The sequence below is a fragment of the Scyliorhinus torazame genome, chromosome 18 (assembly GCF_047496885.1).
Source record: "Scyliorhinus torazame isolate Kashiwa2021f chromosome 18, sScyTor2.1, whole genome shotgun sequence".
NCBI lineage: Eukaryota > Metazoa > Chordata > Chondrichthyes > Carcharhiniformes > Scyliorhinidae > Scyliorhinus > Scyliorhinus torazame.
In genome coordinates, this window is record NC_092724.1 from 168,598,970 (window position 1) to 168,612,242 (window position 13,273).

General features: G+C 50.1%; 1 protein-coding gene across 1 annotated transcript in view; it reads left to right on the top strand.

Annotated features, from left to right (window-relative positions):
- The window catches only part of ankfn1a (ankyrin repeat and fibronectin type III domain containing 1a), a 347,506-nt gene that overhangs the window by 312,228 nt on the left and 22,005 nt on the right, over window positions 1-13,273 (top strand). Inside the window, exon 20 of the mRNA XM_072483882.1 lies at window positions 9,686-9,854. Coding sequence (XP_072339983.1) covers window positions 9,686-9,854 — 169 coding nt within the window. The remainder of the gene's footprint in view (window positions 1-9,685; window positions 9,855-13,273) is intronic.

Here is a 13,273-nt window from a genome sequence, read left to right on the forward strand (position 1 = left end):
CCCTCACTGTAACACTCTGATATATCCCACACCCCTCACTGTAACACTGATATACCCCCCACCCCTCACTGTAACACTCTGATATACCCCACACCCCTCACTGTAACACTGATACACCCCACACCCCTCACTGTAACACTCTGATATACCCCACACCCCTCACTGTAACACTGATATACCCCACACCCCGCACTGTAACACTGATATACTCCACACCCCTCACTGTAACACTCTGATATACCCCACACCCCTCACTGTAACACTGATATACCCCACACCCCTCACTGTAACACTCTGATATACCCCACACCCCTCACTGTAACACTGATATACCCCACACCACTCACTGTAACACTGATATACCCCACACCCCTCACTGTAACACTGATATACCCCCACACCCCTCACTGTAACACTGATATACCCCACACCCCTCACTGTAACACTGATATACCCCACACCCCTCACTGTAACACTGATATACCCCACACCCCTCACTGTAACACTGATATACCCCACACCCCTCACTGTAACACTGATATACCCCACACCCCTCACTGTAACACTGATATACCCCACACCCCTCACTGTAACACTCTGTTATACCCCACACCCCTCACTGTAACACTCTGATATATCCCACACCCCTCACTGTAACACTCTGATATACCCCACACCCCTCACTGTAACACTCTGATATACCCCACACCCCTCACTGTAACACTGATATACCCCACACCCCTCACTGTAACACTCTGATATACCCCACACCCCTCACTGTAACACTGATATACCCCACACCCCTCACTGTAACACTGATATACCCCACAACCCTCACTGTAACACTGATATACCCCACACCCCTCACTGTAACACTGATATACCCCATCCCCTCACTGTAACACTGATATACCCCACACCCCTCACTGTAACACTGATATACCCCACACCCCTCACTGTAACACTGATATACCCCACACCCCTCACTGTAACACTCTGTTATACCCCACACCCCTCACTGTAACACTCTGATATATCCCACACCCCTCACTGTAACACTCTGATATACCCCACACCCCTCACTGTAACACTCTGATATACCCCACACCCCTCACTGTAACACTGATATACCCCACACCCCGCACTGTAACACTCTGATATATCCCACACCCCTCACTGTAACACTCTGATATACCCCACACCCCTCACTGTAACACTCTGATATACCCCACACCCCTCACTGTAACACTGATATACCCCACACCCCTCACTGTAACACTCTGATATACCCCACACCCCTCACTGTAACACTGATATACCCCACACCCCGCACTGTAACACTCTGATATATCCCACACCCCTCACTGTAACACTCTGATATACCCCACACCCCTCACTGTAACACTGATATACCCCACACCCCTCACTGTAACACTCTGATATACCCCACACCCCTCACTGTAACACTGATATACCCCACACCCCTCACTGTAACACTCTGATATACCCCACACCCCTCACTGTAACACTGATATACCCCACACCCCTCACTGTAACACTCTGATATACCCCACACCCCGCACTGTAACACTGATATACCCCACACCCCGCACTGTAACACTGATATACCCCACACCCCTCCCTGCAACACTGATATACCCCACACCCCTCACTGTAACACTGATATACCCCACACCCCTCACTGTAACACTGATATACCCCACACCCCTCACTGTAATACACTGATATACCCCACACCCCTCACTGTAACACTGATATACCCCACACCCCTCACTGTAACACTGATATACCCCACACCCCTCACTGTAACACTGATATACCCCACACCCCGCACTTTAACACTGATATACCCCACACCCCTCACTGTAACACTCTGATATACCCCACACCCCTCACTGTAACACTGATATACCCCACACCCCTCACTGTAACACTCTGATATACCCCACACCCCTCACTGTAACACTGATATACCCCACACCCCTCACTGTAACACTGATATACCCCCCACCCCTCACTGTAACACTCTGATATACCCCACACCCCTCACTGTAACACTGATACACCCCACACCCCTCACTGTAACACTCTGATATACCCCACACCCCTCACTGTAACACTGATATACCCCACACCCCGCACTGTAACACTGATATACTCCACACCCCTCACTGTAACACTCTGATATACCCCACACCCCTCACTGTAACACTGATATACCCCACACCCCTCACTGTAACACTCTGATATACCCCACACCCCTCACTGTAACACTGATATACCCCACACCCCTCACTGTAACACTGATATACCCCACACCCCTCACTGTAACACTGATATACCCCCACACCCCTCACTGTAACACTGATATACCCCACACCCCTCACTGTAACACTGATATACCCCACACCCCTCACTGTAACACTGATATACCCCACACCCCTCACTGTAACACTGATATACCCCACACCCCTCACTGTAACACTGATATACCCCACACCCCTCACTGTAACACTGATATACCCCACACCCCTCACTGTAACACTCTGTTATATCCCCACACCCCTCACTGTAACACTCTGATATATCCCACACCCCTCACTGTAACACTCTGATATACCCCACACCCCTCACTGTAACACTCTGATATACCCCACATCCCTCACTGTAACACTGATATACCCCACACCCCTCACTGTAACACTCTGATATACCCCACACCCCTCACTGTAACACTGATATACCCCACACCCCTCACTGTAACACTGATATACCCCACAACCCTCACTGTAACACTGATATACCCCACACCCCTCACTGTAACACTGATATACCCCATCCCCTCACTGTAACACTGATATACCCCACACCCCTCACTGTAACACTGATATACCCCACACCCCTCACTGTAACACTGATATACCCCACACCCCTCACTGTAACACTCTGTTATACCCCACACCCCTCACTGTAACACTCTGATATATCCCACACCCCTCACTGTAACACTGATATACCCCCCACCCCTCACTGTAACACTCTGATATACCCCACACCCCTCACTGTAACACTGATACACCCCACACCCCTCACTGTAACACTCTGATATACCCCACACCCCTCACTGTAACACTGATATACCCCACACCCCGCACTGTAACACTGATATACTCCACACCCCTCACTGTAACACTCTGATATACCCCACACCCCTCACTGTAACACTGATATACCCCACACCCCTCACTGTAACACTCTGATATACCCCACACCCCTCACTGTAACACTGATATACCCCACACCCCTCACTGTAACACTGATATACCCCACACCCCTCACTGTAACACTGATATACCCCCACACCCCTCACTGTAACACTGATATACCCCACACCCCTCACTGTAACACTGATATACCCCACACCCCTCACTGTAACACTGATATACCCCACACCCCTCACTGTAACACTGATATACCCCACACCACTCACTGTAACACTGATATACCCCACACCCCTCACTGTAACACTCTGATATACCCACACCCCTCACTCTAACACTGATATACCCCACACCCCTCACTGTAACACTGATATACCCCACACCCCTCACTGTAACACTGATATACCCCACACCCCGCACTGTAACACTCTGATATATCCCACACCCCTCACTTTAACACTCTGATATACCCCACACCCCTCACTGTAACACTCTGATATACCCCACACCCCTCACTGTAACACTGATATACCCCCCACCCCTCACTGTAACACTCTGATATACCCCACACCCCTCACTGTAACACTGATACACCCCACACCCCTCACTGTAACACTCTGATATACCCCACACCCCTCACTGTAACACTGATATACCCCACACCCCGCACTGTAACACTGATATACTCCACACCCCTCACTGTAACACTCTGATATACCCCACACCCCTCACTGTAATACACTGATATACCCCACACCCCTCACTGTAACACTGATATACCCCACACCCCTCACTGTAACACTGATATACCCCACACCCCTCACTGTAACACTGATATACCCCACACCCCGCACTGTAACACTGATATACCCCACACCCCTCACTGTAACACTCTGATATACCCCACACCCCTCACTGTAACACTGATATACCCCACACCCCTCACTGTAACACTCTGATATACCCCACACCCCTCACTGTAACACTGATATACCCCACACCCCTCACTGTAACACTGATATACCCCACACCCCTCACTGTAATACACTGATATACCCCACACCCCTCACTGTAACACTGATATACCCCACACCCCTCACTGTAACACTCTGATATACCCCACACCCCTCACTGTAACACTGATATACCCCACACCCCTCACTGTAACACTGATATACCCCACAACCCTCACTGTAACACTGATATACCCCACACCCCTCACTGTAACACTGATATACCCCATCCCCTCACTGTAACACTGATATACCCCACACCCCTCACTGTAACACTGATATACCCCACACCCCTCACTGTAACACTGATATACCCCACACCCCTCACTGTAACACTCTGTTATACCCCACACCCCTCACTGTAACACTCTGATATATCCCACACCCCTCACTGTAACACTGATATACCCCCCACCCCTCACTGTAACACTCTGATATACCCCACACCCCTCACTGTAACACTGATACACCCCACACCCCTCACTGTAACACTCTGATATACCCCACACCCCTCACCGTAACACTGATATACCCCACACCCCGCACTGTAACACTGATATACTCCACACCCCTCACTGTAACACTCTGATATACCCCACACCCCTCACTGTAACACTGATATACCCCACACCCCTCACTGTAACACTCTGATATACCCCACACCCCTCACTGTAACACTGATATACCCCACACCCCTCACTGTAACACTGATATACCCCACACCCCTCACTGTAACACTGATATACCCCCACACCCCTCACTGTAACACTGATATACCCCACACCCCTCACTGTAACACTGATATACCCCACACCCCTCACTGTAACACTGATATACCCCACACCCCTCACTGTAACACTGATATACCCCACACCCCTCACTGTAACACTGATATACCCCACACCCCTCACTGTAACACTGATATACCCCACACCCCTCATTGTAACACTCTGATATACCCCACACCCCTCACTGTAACACTGATATACCCCACACCCCTCACTGTAACACTGATATACCCCACAACCCTCACTGTAACACTGATATACCCCACACCCCTCACTGTAACACTGATATACCCCATCCCCTCACTGTAACACTGATATACCCCACACCCCTCACTGTAACACTGATATACCCCACACCCCTCACTGTAACACTGATATACCCCACACCCCTCACTGTAACACTCTGTTATACCCCACACCCCTCACTGTAACACTCTGATATCTCCCACACCCCTCACTGTAACACTCTGATATACCCCACACCCCTCACTGTAACACTCTGATATACCCCACACCCCTCACTGTAACACTGATATACCCCACACCCCGCACTGTAACACTCTGATATATCCCACACCCCTCACTGTAACACTCTGATATACCCCACACCCCTCACTGTAACACTCTGATATACCCCACACCCCTCACTGTAACACTGATATACCCCACACCCCTCACTGTAACACTCTGATATACCCCACACCCCTCACTGTAACACTGATATACCCCACACCCCGCACTGTAACACTCTGATATATCCCACACCCCTCACTGTAACACTCTGATATACCCCACACCCCTCACTGTAACACTGATATACCCCACACCCCTCACTGTAACACTCTGATATACCCCACACCCCTCACTGTAACACTGATATACCCCACACCCCTCACTGTAACACTCTGATATACCCCACACCCCTCACTGTAACACTGATATACCCCACACCCCTCACTGTAACACTCTGATATACCCCACACCCCGCACTGTAACACTGATATACCCCACACCCCGCACTGTAACACTGATATACCCCACACCCCTCACTGCAACACTGATATACCCCACACCCCTCACTGTAACACTGATATACCCCACACCCCTCACTGTAACACTGATATACCCCACACCCCTCACTGTAATACACTGATATACCCCACACCCCTCACTGTAACACTGATATACCCCACACCCCTCACTGTAACACTGATATACCCCACACCCCTCACTGTAACACTGATATACCCCACACCCCGCACTGTAACACTGATATACCCCACACCCCTCACTGTAACACTCTGATATACCCCACACCCCTCACTGTAACACTGATATACCCCACACCCCTCACTGTAACACTCTGATATACCCCACACCCCTCACTGTAACACTGATATACCCCACACCCCTCACTGTAACACTGATATACCCCACACCCCTCACTGTAATACACTGATATACCCCACACCCCTCACTGTAACACTGATATACCCCACACCCCTCACTGTAACACTGATATACCCCACACACCCCACTGTAACACTGATATACCCCACACCCCGCACTGTAACCCTGATATACCCCACACCCCTCGCTGTAACACTGATATACCCCACACCCCTCACTGTAACACTGATATACCCCACACCCCTCACTGTAACACTGATATACCCCACACCCCTCACTGTAACACTGATATATCCCACACCCCTCACTGTAACTCTGATATACCCCACACCCCTCACTGTAACACTGATATACCCCACACCCCTCACTGTAACACTGATATACCCCACACCCCTCACTGTAACACTGATATACCCCACACCCCTCACTGTAACACTGATATACCCCACACCCCTCACTGTAACACTGATATACCCCACACCCCTCACTGTAACACTGATATACCCCACACCCCTCACTGTAACACTCTGATATACCCCACACCCCTCACTGTTACACTGATATACCCCACACCCCTCACTGTAACACTGATATATCCCACACCCCTCACTGTAACACTGATATACCCCACACCCCTCACTGTAACACTGATATACCCCACACCCCTCACTGTAACACTCTGATATACCCCACACCCCTCACTGTAACACTGATATACCCCACACCCCTCACTGTAACACTGATATACCCCACACCCCTCACTGTTACACTGATATATCCCACACCCCTCACTGTAACACTGATATACCCCACACCCCTCAGTGTAACACTGATATACCCCACACCCCTCACTGTAACACTCTGATATACCCCACACCCCTCACTGTTACACTCTGATATACCCCACACCCCTCACTGTAACACTGATATACCCCACACCCCTCACTGTAACACTGATATACCCCACACCCCTCACTGTAACACTCTGATATACCCCACACCCCTCACTGTAACACTCTGATATACCCCACACCCCTCACTGTAACACTCTGATATACCCCACACCCCTCACTGAAACACTGATATACCCCACACCCCTCACTGTAACACTCTGATATACCCCACACCCCTCACTGTAACACTCTGATATACCCCACACCCCTCACTGTAACACTGATATACCCCACACCCCTCACTGTAACACTGATATACCCCACACCCCTCACTGTAACACTCCGATATACCCCACACCCCTCACTGTAACACTGATGTACCCCTCACTGTAACACTGATATACCCCACACCCCTCACTGTAACACTGATATACCCCACACACCCCTCACTGTAACACTGATATACCCCACACACCTCACTGTAACACTCTGATATACCCCACTCCCCTCACTGTAACACTCTGATATACCCCACACCCCTCACTGTAACACTGATATACCCCACACCCCTCACTGTAACACTCTGATATACCCCACACCCCTCACTGTAACACTCCAATATACCCCACACCTCTCACTGTAACACTCTGATATACCCCACACCCCTCACTGTAACACTCTGATATACCCCACACCCCTCACTGTAACACTGATATACCCCACACCCCTCACTGTAACACTGATATACCCCACACCCCTCACTGTAACACTCTGATATACCCCACACCCCTCACTGTAACACTCCGATATACCCCACACCCCTCACTGTAACACTCTGATATACCCCACACCCCTCACTTTAACACTCTGATATACCCCACACCCCTCACTGTAACACTGATATACCCCACACACCCCTCACTGTAACACTGATATACCCCACACCCCTCACTGTAACACTCTGATATACCCCACTCCCCTCACTGTAACACTCTGATATACCCCACACCCCTCACTGTAACACTGATATACCCCACACCCCTCACTGTAACACTCTGATATACCCCACACCCCTCACTGTAACACTCCAATATACCCCACACCCCTCACTGTAACACTGATATACCCCACACCCCTCACTGTAACACTGATATACCCCACAGCCCTCACTGCAACACTCTGATATACCCCACACCCCTCACTGTAACACTCTAATGTACCCCATACTGCAACACTCTGATACACAACACACCCCTCACTGTAACACTCTGATATGCGTGTGTGGGTCTGTGTCTGGGTTACTGTGGGTCTGTGTGTGGGTGTGGGTTACTGTGGGTCTGTATGTGGGTGTGGGTGTGGGTCTGTGTGGGTGTGCGTGTGGGTTACTGTGGGTCTGTGTGTGGGTGTGTATGTTGGTCTGTGTGTGGGTGTGTGTGTGGGTTTATGTGGGTCTGTGTGTGGGTGTGGGTTACTGTGGGTCTGTGTTTGGGTGTGTGGGTGGGTCTGTGTGTGGGTGTGTGTTTGGGTTACTGTGGGTCTGTGTGGGTTTGGGTGTGGATTTCTGTGGGTCTGTGTGTGGGTGGGTCTGTGTGTGGGTTACTGTGGGTCTGTGTATGGGTGTGTGTGTGGGTTACTGTGGGTTACTGTGGGTCTGTGTGTGTGTGTGTGTGTGTGTTTGTTTGGGTTACTGTGGGTCTGTGTGTGTGTGTGGGGGGGGTTACTGTGGGTGTGGGTGTGTGTGTGGGTTTGTGTGTGGGTTACTGTGGGTATGTGTTTGGGTGTGTGTGTGTGTGGGTCTGTGTGTGGGTGTGGGTTACTGTGTGTCAGTGTGTGGGTGTGTGTGTGGGTTTGTGTGTGGGTTACTGTGGGTCTGTGTTTGGGTGTGTGTGTGTGGGTCTGTATGGGCGTGGGTGTGGGTTACTGTGGTTCTGTGTGTGGATGTGTGGGTCTGTGGGTGGGTCTGTGTGTGGGTGTGGTGTGGGTTACTGTGGGTCTGTGTGTGGGTGTGTGTGTGGGTTACTGTGGGTCTCTCTGTGGGTGTGGGTTACTGTGTGTCTGTGTGTGTGGGTTACTGTAGATGGGTGTGTGTGTGGGTTTGTGTGTGGGTTACTGTGGGCCTGTGTGTGGGTGTCTGTGTGTGGGTCTGTGTGTGGGTGTGGGTGTGGGTTACTGTGGATCTGTGTGTGGGTGTGTGTGTGGGTGGGTGTGTGGGTTACTGTGGGTGTGTGTGGGTTACTGTGGGTGTGTGTGTGGGTTACTGTGGGTCTGTGTGTGGGTCTGTGTGGGTCTGTGTGGGTCTGTGCTGCCCCTCAGTTATTTCCTGATCTTTGTGATTTCAGGCCCAGCATTTTCGTGTCTTCACTCAGGAGGTTCTGGAAATTGGTCACAACGTCTCCTTCCTCCTGCTGCTGCCCTCATCGGACTCAGTCTGCACTGCCCCCGGGCAGGGCATCCCGGACAAACAATACTCCAGTTTCCTCTACCTCCCATTACAGATGTTTGAATTAGGTATGTCACAATGCGATTTCATTGGTCATTTCTCACAGAGGCAGCAAGCTGGTGTGAGGGGGCAAGGGAAGCTGGTGTGAGGGGGCAAGGGAAGCTGGTGTGAGGGGGCAAGGGAAGCTGGTGTGAGGGGGCAAGGGAAGCTGGTGTGAGGGGGCAAGGGAAGCTGGTGTGAGGGGGCAAGGGGCGCTGGTGTCAGGGGGCAATGGCAGCTGGTGTGATGGGGCAAGGGAAGCTGGTGTGATGGGGCAAGGGAACCTGGTGTCAGGGGCAAGGGAAGCTGGTGTCAGGGGGCAAGGGGCGCTGGTGTGAGGGGGCAATGGCAGCTGGTGTGATGGGGCAAGGGGAGCTGGTGTGAGGGGGCAAGGGGAACTGGTGTGAGGGGGCAAGGGAAGTTGGTGTCAGGGGGCAATGGCAGCTGGTGTGAGGGGGCAAGGGAAGCTGGTCAGTCTAACTGTACTGAGAACAGGCACTCACACAGAACCCTGTCAGTATGACTACTGAGAACAGGCACTCACACTGAACCATGTCAGTCTGACTGTTCTGAAAACAAGCACTCACACTGAACAATGTGAGTGTAACTGTACTGAGAACAGGCACTCACACTGAACCATGTCAGTATGACTGTACTGAGAACAGGCACTCACACAGAACAATGTCAGTATGACTGTACTGAGAACAGGCACTCACACTGATCCAAGTCAGTACGACTGTACTGCGAACAGGCACTCACACTGAACCAAGTCAGTGTGACTGAACTGAGAACAGATACTCACACTGAACCATGTCAGTCTGACTGTACTGAGTACAGGCACTCACACTGAACCATGTGAGTGTAACTGTACTGATAACAGGCACTCACACTGAACCATGTGAGTCTAACTGTACTGATAACAGGCACTCACACTGAACCATGTGAGTGTAACTACTGAAAACAGGCACTCATACTGAACCATGTCAGTCTGACTGTACTGAGAACAGGCACTCACACTGAACCATGTCAGTCTGACTGTACTGAGAACAGGCACTTACACCGAACCATGTCAGTATAACTGTACTGAGAGCAGGGACTCACACCGAGCCATGTCAGTATGACTGTACTGAGAACAGGCACGCACACTGAACAATGTCAGTATGACTGTACTGAGAACAGGCACTCACACTGAACAATGTCAGTATGACTGTACTGAGAACAGGCACTCACACTGATCCAAGTCAGTACGACTGTACTGAGAACAGGCACTCACACCGAACCATGTCAGTATAACTGTACTGAGAACAGGCACGCACACTGAACCATGTCAGTATAACTGTACTGGAAACAGGCACTCACACTGAACCACGTCAGTCTGACTGTACTGAGAACAGGCACTCACACCGAACCATGTCAGTATAACTGTACTGAGAACAGGCACGCACACTGAACCATGTCAGTATAACTGTACTGAAAACAGGCACTCACACTGAACCATGTCAGTCTGACTGTACTGAGAACAGGCACTCACACCGAACCATGTCAGTATAACTACTGAGAGCAGGGACTCACACCGAGCCATGTCAGTATGACTGTACTGAGAACAGGCACTCACACTGAACCATGTCAGTATAACTGTACTGAGAACAGGCACTCACACTGAACCATGTCAGTTTGACTGTACTGAGAACAGGCAATCACACTGAACCAAGTCAGTGTGACTGAGCTGAGAACAGGTACTCACACTGAACCATGTCAGTCTGACTGTACTGAGAACAGGCACTCACACCGAACCATGTCAGTATAACTGTACTGAGAGCAGGGACTCACACCGAGCCATGTCAGTATGACTGTACTGAGAACAGGCACTCACACTGAACCATGTCAGTATGACTGTACTGAAAACAGGCACTCACACTGAGCCATGTCAGTATAACTGTACTGAGAACAGGCACGCACACTGAACCATGTCAGTATAACTGTACTGAAAACAGGCACTCACACTGAACCATGTCAGTACGACTGTACTGAGAACAGGCACTCACACCGAACCATGTCAGTATAACTACTGAGAGCAGGGACTCACATCGAGCCATGTCAGTATGACTGTACTGAGAACAGGCACTCACACTGAACAATGTCAGTATGACTGTACTGAGAACAGGCACTCACACTGAACAATGTCAGTATAACTGTACTGAGAACAGGGACTCACACTGAGCCATGTCAGTATAACTGTACTGAGAACAGGCACGCACACTGAACCATGTCAGTATGACTGTACTGAGAACAGGCACTCACACCGAACCATGTCAGTATGACTGTACTGAGAACAGGCGCTCACACCGAACCATGTCAGTATAACTGTACTGAGAACAGGCACTCACACTGAACAATGTGAGTGTAACTGTACTGAAAACAGGCACTCACACTGAACCATGTCAGTCTGACTGTACTGAGAACAGGCACTCACACCGAACCATGTCAGTATAACTGTACTGAGAGCAGGGACTCACACCGAGCCATGTCAGTATGACTGTACTGAGAACAGGCACTTACACTGAACCATGTCAGTATGACTGTACTGAAAACAGGCACTCACACTGAACCATGTCAGTCTGACTGTACTGAGAACAGGCACTCACACTGAACCATGTCAGTATAACTGTACTGAGAACAGGCACTCACACCGAACCATGTCAGTATGACTGTACTGAGAACAGGCACTCACACCGAACCATGTCAGTATAACTGTACTGAGAACAGGTACTCACACTGAAGCATGTCAGTATGACTGTACTGAGAACAGGCACTCACACTGAACAATGTCAGTCTGACTGTACTGAGAACAGGCACTCACACTGAACAATGTCAGTATGACTGTACTGAGAACAGGCACTCACACTGATCCAAGTCAGTACGACTGTACTGCGAACAGGCACTCACACTGAACCAAGTCAGTGTGACTGAGCTGCGAACAGGTACTCACACTGAACCATGTCAGTCTGACTGTACTGAGTACAGGCACTCACACTGAACCATGTGAGTGTAACTGTACTGATAACAGGCACTCACACTGAACCATGTGAGTCTAACTGTACTGATAACAGGCACTCACACTGAACCATGTGAGTGTAACTGTACTGATAACAGGCACTCACACTGAACCATGTGAGTCTAACTGTACTGAGTACAGGCACTCACACTGAACCATGTGAGTGTAACTGTACTGATAACAGGCACTCACACTGAACCATGTGAGTGTAACTGTACTGATAACAGGCTCTCACACTGAACCATGTGAGTCTAACTGTACTGATAACAGGCACTCACACTGAACCATGTGAGTGTAACTACTGAAAACAGGCACTCACACTGAACCATGTGAGTGTAACTGTACTGATAACAGGCACTCACACTGAACCATGTCAGTCTGACTGTACTGAGA